Source organism: Rhinoderma darwinii, chromosome 9 (genome assembly GCF_050947455.1).
Source record: "Rhinoderma darwinii isolate aRhiDar2 chromosome 9, aRhiDar2.hap1, whole genome shotgun sequence".
Taxonomy (NCBI): Eukaryota; Metazoa; Chordata; class Amphibia; order Anura; family Rhinodermatidae; genus Rhinoderma; species Rhinoderma darwinii.
The window spans coordinates 31,108,457-31,135,576 of record NC_134695.1 but is presented as its reverse complement, the minus strand read 5'-3'; the positions used below and the strand labels follow the sequence as shown (position 1 = coordinate 31,135,576).

The following is a 27,120-nucleotide window of genomic DNA, read 5'->3' as shown; positions in this document are numbered from 1 at the left end:
TGTAAAGAATTCTGTCATATTATACATGCTTACATACCTTTACGCTCAGTGCCGGTTTTAGACAAAGTGTGGCCTTGGGCAAAGTTAAAAGTGGGGCCCCAAATGCTGATATACTGTATCAATAATGCAGTCAATTCTGTAGGTGTGTGCAGAGAACTGCATTGCTGATTTCTAGTGCGTCCAGGAGTGTTGCAAGCCCCAAAGCATATGCCCCCCTCTCACACAAAAAAATATTCATATACGTATACAGTTATCAAATCATACCACTATACCAGATTAAATATTACCTGCATACGGTTACTGAACACAACTCACTATTCTAAGACCAATATTACCAATAATAACACAATAAAAAGGTGCAAATAATACCGCCACACAATAACCACATAGTGACTGAATAATACCCCCATACTGGTACTGAATAAAAACCATTATACAAAGACCAATATTACCACCATATAGTGACCATATAGTGGTAGATACCAGTCATACACAGGAGCTCTGCAGACCATATAAGTGATTACAGCACAATTATATCCTGTGACTCACAGGTGATGTTTTCTCTGACTTTAGTCGTTCACTTTCCCTTTTTTTTCCTCCATCCGGCCATGACTGGTCTCTGCAGAAGTTCACACAAAGACATGTTGGTTTCTCGCTTTTCTAGCAACCTCCCCACCTATACCCCATCCTCTAAACAAACTTGTAATCCACAGTGCCCCAAATGGTGGTAATAATGATCCCTCAGTGCTCAACACAATAAAAGTGCCCCATCAGTAATCGTGCCCCCTTTATGCCCAGACAGTAATAATGCCCCCCTGTAGATAGTGCCACAGCTTCCCCTGTAGATAGCGCCACACACAGCCCCCCTTGTAGATAGTGCCACACACAGCCCCACTTGTAGATAACGCCACATGCAGTCCCCCTCTTATAGATAGCGCCCACACATCCTTCATCCTTGTAGATAGTGCAACACAGCCTTCACGCTTGTAGATAGTGGCACACAGCCGTCCCCAACTTGTATATAGCGTCAGACAACCTCCCTTAGTAGATAGTGCCACACAGCCCACCTCCCCCTGTATATAGTGCTACACAGCCCCTCCCCCCAAAAATTGTACTTACCTATCCCCGTTCCCGCGACAGATGGAGTGCTTCACAACCTCTGGGCGGGACCATTGTGTAGGCCAGCATGATGCAGTGACGTCATCGCGGCGCAGGGATTCTTCCCAGTGCCTTATAGCCTGCAGGCCTAATGTGGCCTGTAACCTATAATATTAAATTGTATCAGCATCCTGATGACGCAGATACAATTGAATTTAGCAGTCTCTATCACCGCCCCCCCTAGTGCTGGCAAAGCTACCGGGCATGGGGAGGCCCATGCCGCCCGGCCCATAAATATTACGAGCCGGGTGGCGCGGCCTCTCTCATGCCTCGGGCCCCGTAGCAGCCACTATGGCTGCTATAGTGGGCAGGGGGTCCTGAGAGAATTGGGGCCCTGGGCAATTGCCCAGTTTTCCCCCCTAACGCCGGCCCTGTTTACACTTAGCTATGCTCAAGCAAACATACCTTAAGGGCGGACTCACACATCGCATAAATATTAAGCTGTTGAATGGTCTACACATCCACACCAAAATCTTCTTAGCCTCGTAATTTACTTTTTACATTGAAATTAATGAATTCCATGGTGACCATCCTTATTAACCTACATTGTACTGCACTTTGTTGTGGAATAACGGTGCAGATTCTTCTACAGAAATTCTACAACATATATGCAATGTGTGAACCTGGTCTGATGCTTGCAGCATTCTCTTTGCTGTCAGCACATTGAAGCACACAAGCCTAAAGAGAGTGTTAAGCAATTGCCAGTATGTGAGGAACATTAAGGCTCTGTTCACATATTGCCATTAAAATCGAACATTTATTTCTGCAGCAGAAATCCCAAGCTTACCCTTGGCTTTCTGCTGCAGATGTGCCGCGGGTTTGCAGCACATTCGCATGAGGATTAGCCCAACAGTCGTTTAAAATCCTTGGCTTTTCCGTGCGGAATAAGTAGTATGCTACTCATTGCCGCTGAAATTTTCTGTAGCATGTGAACAGGGTTGTAAGCGGTGTACATACCTGTGCCGGGAACCACGCAGGGACATGGGCCGGTCTGTAGCTCGGGAGTTCGGCTCCCAAGCCGGAGGAGCGTCACGGGAGTCATGGCAACGGCCGCTATGCTGGAAGCCATGACTCATGTGCTCCGGCGCTGAAGGACGAAGTCTCGCGATGCGAGGGAGGAGGAAATGAGGGGGGCTGACACGTGGCCGGAGAGAGCTGTCAGAGGACCTTAAGTGCGGGGAGAGCGGAGAGCGCGTGGAGGTGAGGAGAAAAAGCGCGAAGTGTATGGTGCAGGAGAGAAGTGCTAAAGAGGAGAAAGATCAAGAGAGGCCGGTGTTCGAACGCAGAATAAAAAGGGCTCTGCAGCAAGGGCTGAGTGATAGCTGAGCAAAGGCTGGTGCACCCAAAGAGGACCGGAGCAGAGCGTGCCACCTGCAGCAGTCAGAGTTGCGGAGCGTGCCACCTGCAGCAGTCAGAGGGGCGTAGTGTGCCACCTGCAGCAGTCAGAGGAGCAGAACGTGCCACCTGCAGCAGTCAGAGGAGCGGATAGTGCCACCTGCAGCAGCCAGAGGAGCGGAGGTCGGTGCATCAAGAGAGGACCGGAAAGAAGCGGAATGTGCTACCTGCAGCAGTCACCGGTACCGGACATAGACCATAAATCCTCCAGACAAGGATCCCAGGTCCCTCCCCAGAGACAATACCTTTACCAATATTGTAGCCAGTGACCCTCCACAGAAAGTGACGTTCCTCAGTCATCAAGGGTCACAGTGTGCATAGGAGACTAGTCCTGAAAGAAACAGACGACTTAGCCTGAGTTAGGCCCAAGATCAGTCTCGCTACCTCATTACCCGTGCCGGTGTCCCTGTGTTTACCCAAGAGTGTATACTTCTGTAATCACAGCCTGTAAGAAATTCTTTGAACTGTTATGGTGAATATAGTTGGATCGGGAGCAGACAGAAGGAACGGGACTTTAATGGACTATTAACTGGACTTTGTGCAAATGTTAGTGTCAACCTCACCTGTTCAGTTGCATCCTAGGTGTGTCCGATGTTCGGGCCACCGACTGAGGAGAGTGAGGTTTTATCGCAAAAGGTAGCGGATAGCTCCGCAAGGACTCGTGGCGGTGCCAGTAGGTATGGGTAGTCCACTGATTCCCACGACGTGACCCCCTGGACCGATAGTGTGACTCTTACCCGAGTGTAGGCTGACAGTAGTGGGTAGCTCCCACCGTGACTGACAGCGGCGTGTTCGCGTGTTCAGGCACAACCTCTCTCTGGGGGATTTCCAGCGCGTTCGAAGTCCCCAACCTCAGGATTCCTGTCTGCTCCACCAAAGAGAATTTCTTGTTACCTGTTCGTTACAGTAAAGAAGTTGAACAAAGAAGTTCTGTCTCTTCCATTGCGTCACCGACAGATGCAAATTTTCCTACAGGGTCGCTTAAACCCCATTCACATGGCTTTGAGCCCGTGTCAAAGCCGACATGTGTGAACAGGACCTCAAGGTAAGTTCATGAAAACTATGCCGTAGATTTTGCTGGGGATTTTAAGTGATTTAACTCTTTGAATTGTAAAGTCTGAAATATACGGTAATTCTGCAACATCATAATCATGCTGCAGATTTAAAAATCAGCAGCATGCCCTAAATTCCATGCAGGTTTTATCTGATGCATGTGCACAAGCTTTTGAAAACCTCATTCACGTGTATTGTATTGTAAGCTGTAATGGATTTTCGGTGTGCAATGCGCACCGAAAGTCTGAGCCTACCCTACCACATCTGATGTGGCCTTAGTCCATGTTCACACGGCGGAATTTTCCAAAAAACAATTCCAACATAAATATGGTCGAAATTGCGCAGCAGAAATATCAAGGGGAAATAAGAGACGGGTCGGTAGTTGGCAGCGCCAGATGGGTCAAGAGATGTTTTTTCAGTAATGGGTTTATAACAGCAGTTTTGAAAGATGATGTAAAGATCCCAGAAGAAAAAGTAAGGTAAATATTTTAGTAAGGTGTGTAGTGACAGCTGGGACAGCGACTGGACAAAGTGCGAGAGAATAGAAACACTAATACAAGTAATAGGACAAAGAGAAGGCAGACTTATTTTTCTGTTATTGTGTCAAATGCTGTAAATGAAGAAGAGGGAGTGTGGGAGGTAAGACGATTGTTGTACTTGGGGACTGGGAAATGATTCAATGCTTGAGATTGTCAATTCTTACTTTAACATAAGTGGTCAGGTCCTCAGCATATCTGTGATCGGCATCTGCAGTTCAGGACTAAGCAGGGAATAAAAATTTGTTAAAAGTAGTTTTTTATTATTGGATAGTGTGGAGACAGAGAACTGAAATAGGCTTATTTGGCATGATAAATGGCGATTAAGTTGTACATTTTAAGCAGGAACTTGTAAAGTGTTCCCCAAAGAAGGGTTATGTTAGTAAGGGTACCAAGGGAATGACCTGGAAAGTGCAGTGTGGGGAATGAAGTGTTCATACACTTCCACGCTGCCTCTGCTAGGTATGGGGGTATGAGAAAAGTTCAAACTACTATAAGTTTACTGTATTGTGTATTTAATATATTTATGATAGTGTAGCGGGTTAAAATTTCTATTGGAAATGAGTTGAATGTGTAAACTCTAAAGTGGTTCTAAAAATATTGATTGGAATGTTTTAACAAATGGAAGTTGGGGAATAAGAAACTTTTGTACTTTTCTTACTGGACACTGAAACAGTAATTTTGTGTTTATATTATGTATAGGTGCGATCAGTGATATTATTCTCATTTCATCTTTAGGTACTGAGTTCATGCAGAGCATTCCTACTGTATCACATACTTCCATTAAAGGTGAGTAAGCTAAAATGTTACATTATACCGTAGAATATTATGCTGTCTACTTCAGGTGTCGAGAAAATGATAAAATGTGCCTGCAAAATGAGGGCTTACTAAGAACTGCTGAGGTGGTTAGGGACTTGATTTACACTGCAATTAGTGTATACACTGAGAAGCCCTCTCAGTGTACAGTATACACCGTATTTGCAGTATACAGTATACAGTGAAGGAAATAAGTATTTGATCCCTTGCTGATTTTGTAAGTTTGCCCACTGTCAAAAACATGAACAGTCTAGAATTGAACAAGCCACTATGAGGAAGGGTTCTCTGAAGAGAAGGCACAAGTCTTCTTTACCGGACTGTCCCTCTCTGGCATTGCTGTACATAGTCCCCTTAAATTGTAAACATTTTATAAGCCTCAGGGGACTCTACCATGCTGTTCCTCATTAGGGCCTCCCTTAGTTGCTGATGTACATTTTTTCCAGTATGCGAATACTAAAATTGTCTTACCCTTATAGAATGATTCAGGACTGTTTGACTTTGTACTATTTATCGTGGACACTAATATTCATTGGACTTCTGTCGTTTAACACTAGTGCCCCTGTTTCTTAAAGAGGCTCTGTCACCACATTATAAGTGCCCTATCTCCTACATAAGGAGATCGGCGCTATAATGTAGGTGACAGCAGTGCTTTTTATTTAGAAAAACGATCAATTTGTACCACTGTATGAGCGATTTTTAGCTTTATGCTAATGAGTTTCTTAATGCCCAAGTGGGCGTGTTTTTACTTTAGACCAAGTAGGCGTTGTACAGAGGAGTGTATGACGCTAACCAATCTCTCTCCGTTCATTTACACAGCACTAGCGATATAGCTATATCGCTATGTGCTGCCACATAAACACACAATAACATTACTGCAGTGTCCTGACTATGACTATACATTACCTCCAGCCAGGACGTGATGTGTATTCAGAATCCTGTCACTTCTGTAGCGTCTCGCGAGAGTACGAATTAACCTGTCATTTCTAATGAGATTACGTTTGCCTTGTTGAAAATCTCACAGAAAAGATTCAGAAGTGTCAGAATTCTGAATACACATGACGTCCTGGCTGGAGGTAATGTGTATTCATTATCATGACACTGCAGTAATGTTAGTTTGTGTGTATGAGGCTGCACATAACTATATAGAGTAAATGAATGGAGAAAAGTGCATGACGCTGATTGGTCAGCGTCATACACTCCTCTGTACAACGCCCACTTGGTCAAAAGTAAAAACACGCCCACTTGGGCATTAAGAAACTAATTAGCATAAAGCTAAAAATCGCTCATAAAGTGGTAAAAATAGGTCGTTTTTCTAAATAAAAAGCACTGCTGTCACCTACATTATAGCGCCCATCTCCTTATGTAGGAGATAGGGCACTTATAATGTGGTGACAGAGGCTCTTTAAGTTTTCTGTAATGGTCTGATTCCTGTGATACGATACCTAATTAAAAAACTAACTAGATCACACAATGTCATATATAGCACCATCCTTTTCTTCAACTTCGGTTGAGTCTGAGGTACTCAGCTTGCCCCAGGACTTATGTGCCTCCTAGCTGGTCCGGTGATTGAATCCCTGGATAACGTCCTGCAAGAGAGCAACCAGACAAAATGGGAGTAGCTGGACATAAGGTTTCTATGGGCAAAGACAAAAGAAAAAAATGTCTCAAAATGTAAGGTGACGGGTACCCCAGAGAAGTGGGGAACAGAAGTGTGTTAAGGCAGTCGGAAGTTGGAAGTTGGCAATGGGATCAGGCAGATACAGATATGCGGTCCTGGGGTTAGATGTAAGCATAGTCGGTCAAGACAAAGGTCTGGTAACAGAGGTCGAGCAAAGTCAGGTTTGCAGTACAGTAGGGGGAATGTCAGGAGAGTAGTCAAACAAGCCAAGGATTCGGTAATGATGGTCAAGCAGAGCCAGGTATGAGTAACTGTAAAAAAAACTGTTAAAAAACAAACAAAAAAAAACTGTAGGGAGTGATGCAGAAGTGGAGTCAAATAAGCCAAGTCAAGATCAGAGGTACAAATTACGAGTAGCAACAACAAAGAAACAAGAATCCTAACTAGATAAACAACTATAACTAGCACTGAGGTCAGTGTGTTGTTGTTTTACATAACTCCTTGATTGGCTGGATGGTGGTGTGCTTTGTAAATGGTCGGACGGAATCCCTGCCAGCCTCTGGACTGGAAGGACTGCAGACAGCGCTGAATTGTGTTAAGGGGAGTACATTACAGTATACCTCTCCTTCTGGGTATGTGCACACGATGAGAGGCTTTTACGTCTGAAAAGACAGACTGTTTTCAGGAGAAAACAGCTGCATCGTTTCAGACGTAAATGCTGCTCCTCGTATTATGCGAGGCGTCTTTGACGCCTGTAATCTTGAGCTGCTCTTCATTGACTTCAATGAAGAACGGCTCAAATTACGTTGCAAAGAAGTGTCCTGCACTTCTTTGCCGAGGCAGTCATTTTACGCGTCGTCGTTTGACAGGCTGGGTTCACACGACCTATTTTCAGACGTAAACGAGGCGTATTATGCCTCGTTTTACGTCTGAAAATAGGGCTACAATACGTCGGCAAACATCTGCCCATTCATTTGAATGGGTTTGCCGACGTACTGTGCAGACGACCTGTCATTTACGCGTCGTCGTTTGACAGCTGTCAAACGACGACGCGTAAAATGACTGCCTCGGCAAAGAAGTGCAGGACACTTCTTTGCAACGTAATTTGAGCCGTTCTTCATTGAAGTCAATGAAGAACAGCTCAAGATTTACGAGCGTCAAAGACGCCTCGCATAATGCGAGGAGGGGCTTTTACATATGAAACGACACAGCTGTTTTCTCCTGAAAACAGTCTGTCTTTTCAGACGTAAAAGACACTTCTCGTGTGCACATACCCACAGCTGTCAAACGACGACGCGTAGATGACAGGTCGTCTGCACAGTACGTCGGCAAACCCATTCAAATGAATGGGCAGATGTTTGCCGACGTATTGTAGCCCTATTTTCAAGCGTAAAACGAGGCATAATAAGCCTCGTTTACGTCTGAAAATAGGTTGTGTGAACCCAGCCTCTACAAGGAGCCACTGGACCCGTAGGACCTGGTATTTGAGAGTTCTTAGAACTACATATACATGCTTATCGGCATGTATTGCCTGGTACCGAAATCTTTCCTCTGGTCTGTATCCCTTCCAATATCCCTATGATCTCTTCCGTGAGACTCATTGGGGCTGTGGTTGGAGGGACTGTACTGGAGCACGGAAAGATATTACCATTACAACCTCATTTACACTTTCATGTGTTGGCTCCATATTCTTTTGGAGTTGGTACAAAATGTGGATTAAATGTTGTTTAATGAAGGGATGTTCAGACTGCAGTAAAGTTCCATATTGCACACTGCAGTTCGAATGCAAGTATGAATGAAATCTTAATAATCCGATTAATTTTACAATTTTTAATGATAATTGTTATGTTTTAGTTAACAGCAGGTTTTAACTATGTATGTTACTATGATTTGGAGGTAAACATTTACATATTTTACTTAATATTTCTTTAGGTGGAGAATACGTTCAGCTACTTAGAAATTAGTGACATTGATATTCAAGATCTCAAACTGGTGAGTGTTTTACTTCTCGTTATTGAATATGGCAGGAAAAATATTTTCCATCATTACCTTGAATAAATGCATATATAATATAGAATGAGATTTAACCCCTTGGCTCCACAGCAGTTTTCATTTTCATTTTTCCCTCCTTGTTTTCGAAGAAACAAACGTTTTCATTTTTCCGCCGACCAGAACGTGTGAGGACTTGTTTTTTTTCAGAGCAAGTTTTGGTTTTAATGGCACCATTTAATTTATCATATATTGTACAGAGAAACTTTGAAAAATTATTTTGTGGATTGGAATAGTAATTCCTCCATTGTTTTTTGGGTTTTGATTTTATGGCGTTCGGTGCGTGCTGAAAAATGACATGTTAACTTTAGTCTGCAGGTCAATTTTATTATGGCGATACCAAATGTATGTAGTTTTACTATTACAAAAGAAAAACAATTTGTAAGAAAAAAAAATTCGTTTGTGTCCCCATATTTTGAGACCCATGACTTTTTTTTATTTTTCCATCAATGTAGCTGTGGGATGTTTTTTTGGTTTTTTTGTGGGGCAAGCTGCAGTTTTAATTGTTACCATTTTGGGTACTGTAAAAGGGGTGTAGTTTTAGTGGGTATGCCAACTAGTGTCCCCCACTACCTCCTTTTATTATGGTTGCTAGAGTCTACCCAGTTTATGTCCTTTTTCCCTTGTATTTTTGCTATGTATGACACTGTCCATATATGACGGTGATGTCAGGGGCTTCCCCAGAGCTGGAGTACCAGAGCCGAGCCTTTACTAGAGCTCTGCCTGGGACTTCAGCTCTGCTCCGAACATCACTATCCATATATGGACAGTGATATCAGGAGCAGAGCAGGAGTTCCAGGCAGAGTGCTAGTAGTGCTCTCCCCGGGACTATGGCTCTGGGGTTGCCCCTGACAACACTGTCAATATATGGACAGTGATGTCAGGGGTTTCTCCTGAAGTGGAATCCCCACCCAGAGCATCGGCAATGCTATGGCTGGGGATTCCACTCCTAGAGGGAACCCCAAAGGCGCTACCTACAGGGAGGGAGACTGTGTGGCACTACCAGGAAGGTTGGCTCTATGGCACTACGAGGGAGGGTGGCTGTGTGGCACTACCAGGGAGGGTGGCTGTGTGGCACTACCAGGGACGGTGGCTCTATGGCACTACCAGGGAGGGTGGCTGTGTGACACTACCTGGGAGAAGGGGGCTGTGTGGCACTACCTGAGAGGTGGGGGCTGTGTGACACTACCTGGGAGGTGGGGGCTGAGTGGCACTACCAGGGAGATGGGGGCTGTGTGGCACTACCTGGGAGGTGGGGGCTGTGTGGCACTACCTGGAAGGTGGGAGCTGTGTGGCACTACCTGGGAGGTGGGGGCTGTGTGGCATTACCTGAGAGTTGGGGGCTGTGTGGCACTACCTGGGAGGTGGGGGCTGTGTGGCACTACCTGGGAGGGTGGGCTGTGTGGCACTACCTGGAAGGGGGTCTCTGTGGCACTACCTTGGAGGAGGGCTGTGTGGTACTATCTACAGAGTGCGATAAATTTATGGGGGTACAAACTTGGGGCCTAGCTTCTATATGGGGGCATAAACTGGGGCTAACGTCTATATGGGGGCACAAAGTGAAGTTTACTGCCATTTTACTGCTGCTGTGAGTTCCCCCGCAAAGGGGCCTACTAAGTCTGTGTCGCCCAAGGGCCCTCATAAACTTGGAGCCAGCCCTGTCTATTGCCTTACTAATTTTGTGTGCCCGGTGATTCAATTGTAGTAAATAAAACAAAGTGTATTACTAAAGCTATAGTCACATCTCGTTAAAGCCCTATGCTTAGCGTGCATGTTGGGAAAGCTCCCTACGTACACGCTAAACATGTCCATAGGGCTCCATTAGCTTGATGGAGCCAAAAAGAGTGTCCTTTTGGCCTATGTCGGGCTGGTTTATGTCGGCATACCTTTTTTAGAAGGATGGAATAAAGTAGTAGCCTATGCTTTTCCCACAAAAAAAATATACAGTGCAGTATATATTGTTTTTTTTTACATGGGAGCCTATGTGTGACAGATGCATCCGTCCCAGGTATACGTTAAACGTATATCTTGGGGAGCATTCCCAGGGCTGGTATCACCAGGAAGAGGTATCAGGTAGTGCTCAGCGCAGGGATTCAAGCCATGGGGAAGCCCCTGACGTCACTGTCCATGTAAAAAGTAGCGCTGTGCCCAGGAAATGCGGACGATGCATCCCAATGTATGCCTATACAGTGTGATACGTCGGTACCTTCAATCGGAGGTTTACATTGGGACTCCTCCCAATGTATACTTCCGACGAAAGGAGAAAATTTAGATATGAACATATCCTAGCACTAATTATAAATCACAGTACATTAAATGAAATACATAAACATGGTATAGTAACTGTATGTTTCAATACATATAATAACTATCAATATACAATAAGTATACTAATACAACACGTGGCACAATATATCAGCAATACATCTACAATCCCAGTACAATACCTTCCTATACTATTACCCACGTACGTACGTACGTACGTACGTACGTACGTACGTACGTACGTACGTACATACATACATACATACGTACGTACGTACGTACATACATAATACAATACACTCAGGCTTACTTATAGTTACATAGTAAGTTGATAAGTAATAACACAAATACAAACAAACCAAGCAAATATAAAATGTCAAATGACAGAAAGATAGTCTTTCCTAAGCCAAAGGCTGCACGTACTGTATATAAAGAAATGTTACCAAAAAAGGAAAATTGTGTAAAAACATGCCATAATAAGTTTATTGTAGTCAAAAATTCATATAAGAAAACACACAGGATTAAAAAAGGAGACATACACTACTAGAGCACAAAAAAGTACAACATCCAACTCCACACACAGCCCCCTGTAGATAGCTCCACACACAGCCCCCCTGTAGATAGCACCACACACAGTCCCCCTGTAGATAGCGCCACACACAGCCCCCTGTAGATAGCGCCAGACACAGCCCCCCTGTAGATAGTGCCATACACAGACGCCCTGTAGATACCTTCACACACAACCCCCTTATACTTTGTGCCAGAGCGGAGAGCGGTAGAGCGGTGGAGGTAGCCGGCCCCCCGGCTCTGCTTTGACGTCACTCACCGTCAGAAGAAGACAGGAGTCTTGCAGCGGCGTTCTCACTGGTGTCGATGCCGGTCCAGGAGTGGACCAGTCCAGTCACCTGACCTGTTACCTGACCAGTGAGATCAGATGACAGGTCAGGTGACTGGACTGGTCCACTCCTGTGACGGCATCGATCCCAGTGAGAACACCGCCGCAAGACTCCTGCCTTCTTTTGATCGCTGCTGCAGTCGTCTGGCTGCAGGGCACCTGTCAGCAGCGATCAGCTGTTTTGATACAGCTGCAGCGCCCAGTGGGACATTTTGCAGACCGCCCGTGACGGCGGATCCGGGACGGTTGGAAGGTATGATAATGGACACAATGGAAGTAAATAGTCTGAAAAAATGCATAAATAGGAAGGCAATATGCAAATGGTAAAATACATTGCAGTATATGATCCAGGAAGTGAAGTGCCAAGTGCTACAAAGAGGATCAAAAATGATAAAGTAAATAAATAGATACATAAGTGAACAGTTACCAACCCCTGATAGTCTGCACCTCTGACGTCCACCCCAACACTAGTTTTGGTTCATGCCTTCTTCTGGGGTGGCGCCTTTGTATTACATGCCCCATTAAATATAAGTCCTGGGGCTGGGCCCGGAGGCAGGGGACAGCTGACACCCTGCTATAACAGCAGGGAAACGGAGCTAGCTCTGATCCATGCCGTTAACCCCGTAGATGCCGCAATCAAAAGCGATCGCGGCATCTTAGTGGTTTGAAGCCAATCGGCATCACCGTGATGTGATCGTGGGGGTGCTAATCATTGCTATGGCAACAATGGCTTTCTGGTCTGCCACGTACGGAAGCCCATAGGCTTGCTGTCAGTGAATAACTGAAAGCGCTAATGCATTGCACTATGTGGGTAGTGCACTGTATTAGAGCAAAGATCAGAGGTTCAAAAAAAAATGAAAAAAAAGTTAACAAAAATGTTAAATAAAAGTTTCAGGTTAAAAAAAAACAAAAAACTGCCTTTTTCCTATAATAAGTCTTTTATTATAGGAAAAAAAATTAAACCGTTAAAGTACACATATTTGGTATCACCATGTTCATAACAACCCAAACTATAAAACTATAATGTTATCTTTCCTGCACTGTAAACACCGCAAAAAACAACCCCAAAAAAACAATGCCAGAATCACTATTTTTTGGTCACCACCCCTCTCAAAACATAGAATAAAAAGTGATCAAAAAGTTGCATGTACCCCAAAATAGTACCAATACAAACTGCAACCCATCCCGCAAAAAAACAAGCCCTTACACAGCTTTTTTGAAAATTAAAAAAGTTATGGCTCTCAGAATATGGAGAGAAAAATGTAAAAAAAAGTGATTTTATTGCAAAACGTAAAAAAACCTATACACATATGGTATCGCCGTAATCTTATCGACCCACAGAATAAAGTAAAAATGTAATTTATAGCCCACGGTAAACACTGTAAAAAAAAAAAGAATAAAAAACATTGTCAGAATTGGTGGGTTTGATCACCTTCCTTGCCAAAAAATGGAATAAAAAGTGATTAAAAAATCGCATGTACCACAAAATTGAACCAAATTGTCCCGCAACAAATAAGCCCTAACACAGCTCCGATGGAGAAAATAAAAAAGCTCTGGCTCTCAGAATGTGGTGACACAAAATGTGCAGTGTGTTCCAAAAGAGGATCAGATTGGGCACCATTTATCAGTGCAACACTGACCACATATCTATGGATAATTATTTATTTCTCACATTATTATACCCCTTTAATATGCAGAACGTGGGGGTGTATACCATCCGGACCCGTTGATTTCTCTATTATAGTGTTTTTAAGCACTTCTTGCTGGGTTAAGCAGGTGACAGTTAATGGAGAATGAACTTTATCCTTAATTATATCACCTGACATTGGATTTTACTGTGTAAATACAGTAGAGAAAAAGGCGTTCAATAGATTGGACTTTTCCTCATCCTCGTTACACCCAGATTATTTTTGAGAGAGCCAACACTTGTAATTGGATAATAACAAGCATGTTCAGCTCTGGAGCTCCACTTACTTTTTTAGGAATGGTCTCTTTAACCACTTCCCGCCACAGCCGTTTTCAGTTTTTCATTTTTGTTTTTTCTTCCCACCTTCCAAAAGCCACAACTTTTTTATTTTTCTGCAGCTATAGTCATATATTTTACGAAATCAGTATTCGTTTTTCACGGCACTATTTATTATACTATATAATGTACTGGGAATCTGGGCAAAAAAATCATTTTGAGGTGGAATGGGAAAGAAACTGTGATTCCTCCATTGTTGTTTTTTTAGTTCTTGTTTTTTTTACGCCGTTCTCCGTGCAGTAAAAAGACAATGTCAACTTTATTCTGTCAATACGATTATGGCAAGATCAAATTTTGTCACCATACTTTGAGAACCATAACTTTTTTATTTTTCAGATGATAGGGCGGTGTGTGGGCTTGTTTTATGCAGTGTGAGATGTAGTTTCTATTGGTACCATTTGGGGTATATGAGACTTTTGGATCACTTATTATTTAATTTTTTATGGGAGATGAGGTGACCAAAAAAACTGCGATTCTGGCATTTTAATTAAATTATTATTATTTTATTTTTTACTGCGTTCACCAAATTGGGTTAAATAATTTACACCCTCTCTAACGGCTTAGATGCCGCAGTCGCTATTAGGTATGTGCACACGACCTCTTTTCAGACGTAATGGAGGCGTTTTACGTCTCGAATTACGCCTGAAAAGACGGCTCCAATACGTCGGCAAACATCTGCCCATTGCTTGCAATGGGTCTTACGATGTTCTGTGCAGACGAGCTGCCATTTTACGCGTCGCTGTCAAAATATGACGCGTAAAATGACGGCTCGTCAAAAGAAGTGCAGGACACTTCTTGGGACCTTTTTGGAGCTGTTTTCTCATAGACTCTATTGAAAACAGCTCCAAAAACGGCCGTAAAAAACGCTGTTAAAACGCTGCGAAAAACGCGAGTTGCTCAAAAAACGTCTGAAAATCAGGAGCTGTTTTCCCTTGAAAACAGCTCTTTATTTTCAGACGTGTTTTGTTAATCGTGTGAACATACCCTTAACAGCAGCATCTAAGGGGTAAAATTAACGGGATCATAGTAATCTACGATCTTGCTCATTGCACTGAAGTGTTGGCCATCACATACAGCAGACACGCAAATCTCACGAAGTGGACTCAGCCCTGAGCCTGAATGATACTTCCATCTCAGCCTCCGCTATACATATATATATATATACATATATATATATATGAAAGAAAGTACCACGGCACTCCGTAATGATGAAAAAATTGTGGTTTATTAAGCCAGCACAAGCTGCTTGTGCTGGCTTAATAAACCACTACTTTTTCATCACTACGGAGTGCTGTGGGACTTTCTTTCATATCCATTTATATCCCTTGGATTGGGATCACCTGCCAGCACCCGAGACCATCTTGGAATTGCATTCTGAGTGCTGCTGCCTTTCTATTTTTTGTGTATACATATATATATATATATATATATATATATATATATATATATATATATATATATATATATATATATATAAACATAGAACGCAGTAACGACACCAGGACTTCAAGATAGATGAGAACAGGGTGGATTTATTCACCTCAAGACGGCGACGTTTCGGTTCAACAGGAACCTTTCTGAAGTTCCTGTTGAACAGAAACGTCGCTGTCTTGAGGTGAATAAATCCACCCTGTTTTCATCTATCTTGAAGTCCTGGTGCCGTTACTGTGTTCTGTGTTTTTCTCTATCTAAAGTGGGGAATTGATTCATCCCCTGGTAACGAGCACATGGCCTGATTTTCTGGATTAGAGGAGTGCTGTGTTCATCTGTATTTGGATTGTATATATATATATATATATATATATATATATATATATATATATATATATATATATATGGCGGATGTCTGGAAGGGGTTAAGTAAGTTACTGTATATACAGTATATGTCTATGGGAGTTTTATGAAGAAGTCCAGTTATGGACAATATGTGTCGTTGACGCAATACTCGGACACCGCACGGGGAGTTGTATGCTCTAGCCTCCTGTTGGATTTCTGTGTCCTTAGCATGATTCAAGTACAGCCAGAAAGGATGCCTAGTAGAACTGCTTTCCTTGAACTTGAAAGTTTGAACTGGATAAAATTGCCACCTGCCGGTATCATCGGTTTGTGAGTAACTTTATGTGTGTTTTTTGTTTGCCACTGGATAACCCCTGGGGATAGAAGTTGCACAGTTGGAAGTTGTGTTATTATTTGCAGTGAGGCTACCATTATGTGTATTGCCACGAGACTTAGGGTATGTTCACACAGCTTATTTTCGCCCGTTTTTTTGGCCGTAAACGACCGAAAAACGGGTGACAGATGGGAAGCAGAACGCCTCCAAACATCTGGCCATTGATTTCAATGGGAAAAACGGCGTTCTGTTCCGATGGGGCATTTTTTTATGCTGCCGTTTTTGGAGCTGTTTTTCCAGAGTCAATGAAAAACGCCTCCAAAATTGTCTCAAGAAGTGACATGCACTTCTTTTTCGCGGCCGTTTTTTTACGTGGCCGATTTTCAAAACGGCCTCGTAAAAAAAAAACGCCCCGTCGGAACAGAACGCAGTTTTTCCCATTGAAATCAATGGGCAGATGTTTGGAGGTGTTCTGCTTCCGCTCTTTTGCTCGTTTTTCGGCCGTTTAAAATAAGCCGTGTGAACATACCCTAACACTTATTTTGGATTGTATAGCAGTATTATATGTTAGGCATGAGTGCTTATTTCAGTGACTCAGATAATAAAGAACAAAGCGGGTGCGCTTTTGTAATAAAATATCCACAGTATTGCTCTTAACCCCTTCAGGACTGAGACATTTTTTGATTTTCGTTTTTCACTCCCTGCCTTCCTAGAGCCATAACTTTTTTATTTTTCTGTCAAGAGTGGTGTGATGGCTTATTTTTTGCGGGAGGAGTTGTAGTTTCTATTGGTAGCATTTAATGCACTGAATAAAAAATCTTTGCGGGGTGAAATTCGAAAAATCAGCGATTCCTCGATTTTATATTTTTTCAATTTATTTTGGGGGTTTTGTTTTTAAGTCCTTCATCGTGCGGTAGAAAAAACAACTTAAAGGACAGGTGTCGCAAATTTTTTTTTTTTATATCAATTTGCTTTTAGTGTTTTATTAAAAAATGTTTTATTTATTTGTGTGTTTGTGTTTTACTTTTTTTTATTTTTGAACTTTTTCTTGTCTATGGGGGCTGCCATTTTTTTTTCATCTCTGTATGTGTCGATTAACGACACATACAGACATGGAATACGGCACATACAGCCCCATAGTGAATGCGAACGGGACCCGTTCCATTCACTATGCTGTACGCCGTCTGTGTGGGAACGGCGCATGCGCCGCTCCCACACAGTCCAAATGGAAGGTCTTCGGCCGAGCGACCTCCGGCGCCATTTTCTTGTGGACCGGAAGCCGCGGCCGGACAGTAAGATTACTACTTCCGATCGTGGCTTCCGGACTTGTGTTCTAATGCAAACACTTGGAGCGGAGGGAGCAGACGGAGCGGACGGACCGGAGGGAGCGGTGGCGGCAGGAGCAGGTAAGTTATTTCTGTGTATGTACGTGTTTTAGTATGGGATTACCACTGTATGTAAACCTACTACACTGTGTGTTCGCTCAAAAAAATGGCGACACACAGTGTAGGAGGTTTGACCGTTCAATCCCCACTAGCCAGGATAAGGGAATTCTGTGAGCACACTAGAGCGAGTGTGTTTTCTCAAATTTTGCAGCATAAAGCAATGTGGTTGCTTTACCACATGCCAATGCTGCAATTTTGGGAATTGCTCCATCTAGTGACCAGCACTGGGAAATGTTATTGTAATGGCAGGGGGTAGGGAGACGGACAAGTGAGCCCTAATCTACCCGCCACTCTGTCCCTGCCTACTTGCAACGACCCGCCCTAGGCGACGGGGTACAACTGGGCGGCGGTCCCTGCGCTCAGTAAGTGCACGACAAACACGACAAACATACAAGGAACACAAGCAAGGAAAAGGGGCCGTTGCCCACGGCAACACCGTGAGCAACCAGAGTGGTGAACGAGCCGAGTCAAGCCAGGAGTGTGCGAGGTACAAAACGAAAAGCAGAAGAGTAGTCGGTAAGCCAGGGTCTGTATGGAGCAGGATCAAAAATAGCAGGAGCTGTAGCTGGGCCAGGAAACCACAAGGAGGGAAACACAAGCAATAACAAGCACCGAGGGACAGGAAGGGCAGGCTTAAATAGACCGAGGGCGGGAGCTAGCTGAGTCTGGCCAGGTTACGATAGGCTCTCCCACTCCTAAGCCTGCCAGCCAGAATGGTGGAAGCAGGAGTCAGTCTCAGGGATGTATTCTCAGGTGCTGACTGATTAGTTCTGGGAGTTAACCCCGCTGTGCCTGGCAGATCCTTTACAGTTATAAATTAGAATCTAATTTATAATATTTCCTGATTAATGAAAAAATGTAAAAAATTAGAACAATGTTTAATCATTTATACACTAACTGTTTAACTAAAAAAATAAAATCATAATTTTCTAGCGACACATTACCTTTAACTTTATTCTGTGGCTCAATTTGATTATGGTGATACCAAATTTATATAGGTCTTTTTATATTTTACTACTTCTAAAGAAAACAAACTTTTTGTCAAAAAAAAATAAAATAGTTTTGTGTCACCACATTCGATTGAGCAGTGTGACGGTTTATTTTTTTCGGGACGAGCTGTAGTTTTTATTTTACCATTTTTTGGTACATACAATTTTTTGCTCACATTTTATTACATTTTTTAAGAGCCAAGTTGACTAAAAAACAGCTATTTTGGTGTTTTAAATGTTTTATTTTTTACAGCATTCACCGTGCGCGTTAAATAATGCTATATTGTAATAGTTCAGACTTTTAGGGTATGTTCACACGCTGAGAGGCATTTACGTGTCAAAAGACAGACTGTTAACAGCTGCCTCGTTTCACACGTAAATGCTCCTTCTCGTAATTTACGAGGCGTCTGAGACGCTCGTAAACCTTGAGCTGTGCTTCATTGAGTTCAAATTACGTGGCAAAGAAGTGCCCTGCACTTCTTTGCCGAGGCAGTTAATTTACGCTTCGTCGTTTGACAGCTGTCAAACGACGATGCGTAAATTACAGGTCGTCTGCACAGTACGTCGGCAACCCCATTCAAATGAATGGGCAGATGTTTGCCAACGTATTGCAGCCCTATTTTCAGACGTAAAACGAGGCATAATACGCGTCGTTTACGTCTGAAAATAGGTCGTGTGAACCCAGCCTTATTGACGCAGTGATACCAATTTTGTTTATTTTTTACATTACTTTAGAGGAAAAATGGGTAAAGTTTTTTTTTTTTACTTTTTAAATATTTTATACTGCTAAAACATTAATTCCACTTTTTTTTACACAGTGTATTCGTCCCCCTAGGGTACTTGAAACAGCGATCGCTGGTACAATACACTGCAAAACTAATGTATTGCAGTATATTGTCATATTTACAGGCTTCTGTTAAGCCCTGCCACAGACACGGCTTAAGAGAGGCAGAGTGAAGGCAGTCCTGGGGACCTTCATTAGGCAGCATTTGAGGGGTTAAACAGCCAGGAACAGCACCATCCTGGCTGTTAGTCCCGGGATGTGTCAGTTGTAAAACACAGGTGACACCCGCAGCGTATGGAGTGTGCTCAGCGTGTGAGTGTGCTCCATATATCACCCCCCGCACCAGTACGTAATGGCACGTCCGGGTGCGCAAAGGGGTTAAACCATAATAACTATACTTACATTAGCATGAATTACAATTTTGGATGCCAGCACTAATTATTTCTAGCGACAACTGGTGGTGATGTCAGCATAAACTGCTTTTTTGGGTGTTCTGTTCCTTTTGTTATTTGTGGATGGCCTAATTGAGTGACGACTTTTCAATCTGTTTATAAATTCTTGTAGCATCTCGAGATGATTCCGTATTTTCATGTAAAAAGCTGCTTAAATATTGGGGTATGACATCTCTCTGTGTGCTTCAGTGAGCTTCATGGGTACGTTACCTATATATCTTCATGCATGTCTTCTGATCTTGTTCATATGTATTTATGCTTTGTTATTATACATCATCATTGACTAGAGCCATATTGACATATGTGGCTGTTATACTGTTTGCTTACATGCTGATCAGCTGGATCACCTGACACTCTTGACTGTGAGTGATGGATTGTATACCTTTTTTAGATGCCCATGTCTATTACTGAATCTCTACATTACGCTCCCTGCACAGAGACGTCCTGTTCATGCTCTGCATGACTCATTTTTTATATTGTTCATATATGTTCAATAAAGATTGTTTGTTTTTCTTATCCAAACTACTGTGTGTTAATTGCACCCCACTTCTGTAGGTTTATATCGTTCAACATTGGGGTCAATACACCAAGATTTACTTGGTTTGAATATGTTTTTTGTCCCTATACGGTTCACGACTTTAATCAGTACATATAGGTTGACATAAAACTTTCCTGAATGTACCAATAGGTGTGTGTTAAATATTGCCAGGACTTCTTCCTGCCCACATACTGCTAATGACAGCTCTTCCTGTACACAAACTTATACCGGAAAAGCTGTCAATCAGTAGTGGGCATGGGTGGGCAGGGAACAGCACTCACAAAGCTTCTTTATGACTTCTGGCAGTATTTAAACAGCTTTTTACATGAAAATACTAAATTAAATCGCAGAAAATTATATCCCCCAATCTCAGTATCTCCTTCTCTAGTCGGCTGCCCGCAAATAGGATAGCATAGGATACCTGACAGATCGCCTCTAAACCTAGGCTTTATGCAAAGACACACTGGCAATACTTTTGGGCATTCTTATCAGAGTGGCAATCCTAACTGGTAGGCTAATTTAAGGCATAGTAATAAGGGTAAGCTTAAAGTGTAGCTAAATGTTCGACAAACTTCTGACATGTCACAGTGACATGTCAGAAGTTTGTATAGGTGGGGGTCCGAGCACTGAGACCACCACCAATCGCTAGAATGAAGCAGCTGAAGCGTTCATGTGAGCGCTCAGCTGCTTCGTTTCTGTTCGGCTTTTTCCGGAAATAAATGTATCGTGTAGGGGCTCATAGGCTTTCTATTGAGTCCGTACACTGATACATTTATTTCCAGAAATAGCTACTTTGAACAATTTTGCTGCAGGTTGTTACTTCCAGTCCTTGGTGGTTTATAGACTCAGAGGAGACCTTTATATCCTCATAAGGATACTGATAAATTTATTAGTATGTAGATAGTGGTATGTTTGTTGTTTCATTGTATGATCATTGCACCACATAGTCCTATATGTGAACACTGTTTTAACACTTTGTGCATATGTTTGAAACTTTTAATAAAAGCTATATTTTATGATTGGATGCTATATATCCATATTGTATACAAAATACCAGTATACAGCTTTTAGTATTCAGGCAATATCGCAGTGATGGGCTGCTGAACCAGACACATACCATGGGACAAATGTGACATTTTTTTCTGGGGAAAAAAGGCAGATCCTTTTTTAAAATCCTGGACAACGGCTTTAAGCTCTTCTGGCCTTGTGATTGGACATTGCTGTATGATGGCAGAAGGGTGGGCGAGTCATTTATATATTGAGCGTCTGTAAGTCCCAATCCTTCAGTTAAGTTGTGCAAAGCAGTTCCAATCTATTAGATGGATTTTAGAATGATCTATTTTTTTTAATTTTTATTAACAGGTTGTGTTAAAAACAGATTCTTCTCTTTATCCATTTCGATTTATGTCTGTGGAGGACCTTGAACAAGTAGTAATTTTTGTTACGACTGCCATAAAAAAAATATTTCCGGATTCATCTCCTGGGTGAGTACCATGAAAATGTTTTAACAATGTGCATGTCCTTTTGAGAAAGAACTTAGTCCATAAAGAAAAAACAAGTTCACAAGCAAGGTACAACAACCGCGCCTCACGGGTCATGATCAATATCCGGATACAAATATGAAATAATGTACTAGTGCAAATGTATTTACAATTGACATTTGTGGTAAAACCTGCCCTCCAGGTAATTCATGACGTCAAATGCTTACATAGACAACAGAAGATAATGAATGTTACTCAGATCATTGCATGCAGCAGAATTGAAAACATAATTGATTGAGTAGCTGTTACCAGACTACTTCCTAGGGAAGCGTGGAGCCAGATAATGCAATAGAGTTAGCACTTACCAGCTAAGAATGAGACTCCGATAACTCCTCCCGGCAGGCCTGGGATCAGAATAAATAACCTGTCCCTGTCTAAGGCTATATTCACACGCTAAAGTAAAAACGGGTGTAAAATATGGAGCTGTTTTCAAGGGAAACAGCCTCTGATTTTCAGCTGTTTTTAAAGCATCATGTTTTTTGATGGTTTTTTTGGAGCTGAATTTGTATTGACACAATGAAAAACGGCTCCAAAAACGGCTCAAGAAGTGAAATGCACTTCTTTTTACAGGGCGTGTTTTTACGCACCGTTTTTCAAAGAGCTGCATAAAAAAAAATGCCCCGTCTGAACAAAACAACTTTTTTTCCCAGTTCTGTTGTCTCAGGCGTATTTCAAGGCGTTTACGCCCCGAAAAATTCCTGAAAACACTGCGTGCGAACATAGCCTAACCCTAATCACTGGAGAGGTACAGGACAGATATTCAGTCCCGTTGCTGACCCTGTCCACTTAGTCCATCCAGGCCTGTCTGTCCCTACACTAAGCAGACCCTATACACTACACTAATGGCTTGTCCACACGTAGCGGAATTGCCGCGTATTTGCCGTCTGGAATTGCGGACGGAAAATATGCAGCTGAATACAGTAGTAGCAAAGTGGGTGAGATTTAACAAATCTCATCCACACTCTGCTTAGAAATTCCAACCAAAAATTGACCTGTGGTGCGAATTTTTCATACCGCAGCATGTCAATTTCTGCGGAGGAAAGTGGACTGAATTGCTGCGTTTTTTAGTGGAGATGTCACCACCTCCTAGCATTGTGAAAAATGCAGCAAAATACGCACCATTTTCTGAAGTAAAAAACGCAGGAAATGGTGCGTTTTTCCGAAGTGGAATGTCTGCTACGTTCAACGGAATTGCAGCAGAAAAATTCTGTTACATGTGGACAAGCACTAATATTTCAAACGCGTTTCTTCCCTTATTCCACATGGGAATCATCAGGGGATACACAGGGGTTAAGTAAAAAACGTATATGCTGACTTCGATCCAGAGGAACCATATATAAGTACAGCGAGGGTTAAAAACTGGGAAGGGCAAAAAACCTAGCGTTCCCACTCGTGAGCAGCAGGGTGTTGTCAATATCTCTCAGGTTTAGGCGAAATTCACATGAACGTGTGTGTTTTGCGCACATAAAAAACGCAGCGTTTTGCGCGCGTTGCAGTTCTGTGTGTCATAAGTGTTTGGTGCGTGGCTGCGTGATTTTCACGCATATGCCATCCTTATGACACGCGGTTTCGATGCTTAGAAACTGCAATGAATGTGGTGCTTTTTTTTTTCCTTCATTTATTTAACAACTGTAGCGCGAATCACGCGGGTGCGTGATGCGCGAGGAACGCTCAAGTATAGGACATGTCGTGAGCTTTACGCAGCGGAGACACGCTGCGTGAAAATCACGGAATGTCCGTGATACGCGTGTGAAAATCCTGTGCGTCGCACGGACCTATGTAAGTCAATGGGGACCATTGACTTACATAGGTCCGTGCGACGCGTAGGATTTTCACGCGCGTATCACGGACGTTAAATACGCTCGTGTAAATAAGGCCTTAGTGGACCATATATCAGTACAGCAGGGGTCACAAATTAGAAAAGTCAGAATGCTCTAATAGTGGTGAGCAGCGTGGTGCCTTATAACCAGGGGCGTAGCTAAAGGCTCATGGGCCCTGGTGCAAGAATTCAGCTTGGGCCCCCCTACCCCTCCCCAACACCACAAGGCCCCTGCCCGTGCCTATGCACATCCACCTTGCCCAACAGCCCCCATTGATGCCCACACAGTATAATGCTCCCCATAGCTCCCCCCACACAGTATAATGCTCCCCGTAGCTGCCCCCATACAGTATAATGCTCCCCGTAGCTGCCCCATACAGTATAATGCCCCATAGCTGCCCCCATACAGTATAAATAATGCCCCCATAGCAGCCCCCATACAGTATAATGCCCCTCATACCTGCCCCCCACACAGTATAATGCCCCACATAGCTGCCCCAACACAATATAATGCCCCTCATAGCTGCCACCATACAATATAATGCCCCCATGGATGCCCCCACAGTATAATGCCAATATATCAGCCCCCAATAAAGTATAATAGTTGTCCCCCCACAGCGTAATTCCCCCAATAGTTGCCACCATATCTGCCCCTATACAGTTTAATGCCCCCATATGTGGATAATAGAAAAATAATAAAATTACTTACCTATCCCCGTTCCCATGGTGGGTGGAGGAGATCCTTTTCCTTCTTTGCCCTGCACTATAAGTAACTCGGCGCAGACAGGCGCGATGACGTTACTAAATCGCACCTGTCTGCACCGAGCCGCTAATGGCTCACGGCACAGTGAATGCTGGAGCAAGGAGCTGTCAACTCCTTGCTCCAGCAATAAATTCAACTGTATCTGAGTCCTGAGGACACATATACAGTTGGAACCGGGACCTCGGTTTGTAATGTATTGTATCGTGCAGTTTGCGGGGGGGGGGGGGGGGGGGGGATACAGACAGCACAATACAACACACATACATTACGGCCCCCTCTGCAGCTCACCTGCAGTCTTCCGTGTTCTTCCACACCGGCTCTTCCACACTGGTTGGACCGCCACTCACGTGACGTCACGGTCACATGGTACAACGAGTGTACCATGTGACCGTGATGTCTAAAGGAGCCAGTAACCAGGACGTGTCGGCGTCACAGCACATACAAAATTAGCTTTAGTGCGCTGTGTGGCAATGGGGGCCCTGTGACCGCTAAGACCCCTATAGCTACGCCACTGCTTATAACATCTTGTATATGGTGCACTTCCATTCCTACTCTTTATGTGCACCCAAGACCAGTTCCCAGGTCAGCGTCTTATGTTACTCGCCGGGGGCGTGTACATCTAGCATGCATCATCCCTACGCTGCTGTTTACAGAGGGATATGTCTCGACAAGGACAGCCGTCACCCAATTACAGCGCTGCTTTCGCAAACCAGGCTAAACTGCAAGATGACCGGAAAGGTACAATAGAGGCTTCTCTGGCGAAGTTCTCGGCTCAATCATGAAACAGTAAGACACCCAGGGACATGTTGGTGCATCTCAGTGGCTCATGCATGGGACAGATAGCAAAACTTTCAATTGACCAATATAGTGTGTCACTCAATGTGACCTATATATACAATAAAGAGAAACCAATTAGTGGACGAGGTTCATAGCTGAAAAGGCGGAGGGAGGGAGGGTAGATAAAGAGGCATATGGAATATTATCCCAGTACCTGGACTCAAGTCCATATCAGGGGCATAAAATCACTACAAGTGCATTAGGAGTGTGTACCCATCTGATCAATTCACATAGAGACACTTGTCAAACATAGAAGTACGGCTAAATGAAGCATCCAAAATTGAGCTGTTCATTAAGCCCTCCTGGTGCCACTGTGCCAAGCCTAAAAATGTATTCTGTTTCCCTCTGAAGGACCTTCTTATCACAGGCACCCTTCTATTGGAAGGTGCCAGCAGATCAATGGCCATAAAGCGAAAGCCTCGAAGATCCCCATTATGTACTGTGTTTAAAGGTCTTGAAATAGGGGTATCCCGAATGTGACTGATATCCCCTATGTGGTCACCTATTCTCTGGTGAAAATTTTGCCTACATATTCCATTTTGCATTCATAAGTCGCGACCTATAATGTATAAACTCATTGATTTTATATGTCTTGTTATTGACTGATCTCTGGAAGGTTTTGCCACATTGTATGAACTTGCAGGCAAAACATACACTACTTTGGGGGTGAAGTGACTATGGACCAGCCTGTCTCTTTGGGAATGGCCCCCTTTCATGTAATTTGAGGGGATGGGCCCAGTACATCTCTAATATTGGCATCCATTTTAAGGATGCTCCAATGCCTGCTAAAGATTTCCCTTGCTGCACTTGCCCTATTATCAAAGGTTGTGATTATTCTAATCATATAAATACCCTCATCGGATTTATTTTTAGGTATCAGAAGAAAATTTCTCTCTCCAAAGAGGGCGGTCTGACAAGCTAGTCTCATCACTTTGTCCGGATGTCCCCTATTCAGAAAATGGCATCTAAGTTCACCTGCTTGGCGCACAAACTCCCCCCTAGATAAGCAATTCCTTCGGAGCCTACGATACCAGCTCCATGAAATGCCTCTTTTTAGAGAAACAGGGTGGTTACTGTCCCATCGCAGGAGCGGGTTCGTAGCTGTGGGTTTTCTGTGTACCTCTATCTGCAGCTCACCACACTGGAAGTGCTGATGCGAACATCAAAGAAAGGTAGCGAGTGTTCATCTATTTCGGATGTAAATTGAAGACTTATGTCCTCAATCAGGTCTCACAAATTTTTTGAATTCCTCCCTGGAGCCCCAACGGCATGACAACTGTTTTGCTTTGAGTACTGAAAAGTGGCGTATGTCCTAGGTAAAGTCGGCGGCTGAACTACGTAGTCAGTCAAGCGTCATGAAGGCGCTAATTAAGCAACTGGTGCAGACCAACGTACACCAGTGAGAAACTAACGCTCAGCAGCAGCAGGCAATTGCTGCACAGCAACAAATCAACCAGTTGCTGATGGAGCAAATTGTTGCACTTATAGAGACTCGGATGATTCACCCAAAAAGGGGGAAAGCTCTCCTGAGATTTTAAATGCGAGGAAGGCTATGCAATGTCCCTTGCAAAAGATGACACCAGATGATAACATAGAGGCCTACCTCACAGTGTTTGAAAGAGTTGCTCAATGGGAGCGGCTCCCTGCTGCTGAATGGGTGGAAGTTCAAGCACCCTACCTGACCTCAAAATGCCTATTATGATCTCAGTGACCTGAATGTCAAGGTCTATGCAAAACTGAAGGCAGAGATTCTTGCTCATCTAGTGGTTACAGATACTGTTTGTGCCCGGAAGGTCCATTATTGGAGTTACAGCATGGCCAAGCCTGCCAGGTTCCGGCAGGGTTGCCAACCTCCACTTCAGAAATTTCTGGACAACGGAGCTAAAATTCACGGACAGACCAAAATTTTTACGGACACATTACACTATCGATGCCTATGCAGTGTTCTAGGAGTGACTCACCAATCACAGCTCCGCTAGTAGCTTTCCCCTGCTAACTTAGGTGATGTTTTCTCTGATTAGTTGCTCACTTTCC

At 43.4% G+C, this 27,120-nt stretch overlaps 1 protein-coding gene across 1 annotated transcript in view; it reads left to right on the top strand.

Moving 5' to 3' along the window:
- LOC142660307 (capping protein, Arp2/3 and myosin-I linker protein 3-like) overlaps positions 1 to 27,120 on the top strand; it is a 318,596-nt gene that overhangs the window by 70,301 nt on the left and 221,175 nt on the right. The window contains exons 3-5 of the mRNA XM_075836905.1: positions 4,881 to 4,931; positions 8,509 to 8,568; positions 21,489 to 21,610. Of these exons, the coding sequence (XP_075693020.1) occupies positions 4,881 to 4,931; positions 8,509 to 8,568; positions 21,489 to 21,610 (233 nt within the window). The remainder of the gene's footprint in view (positions 1 to 4,880; positions 4,932 to 8,508; positions 8,569 to 21,488; positions 21,611 to 27,120) is intronic.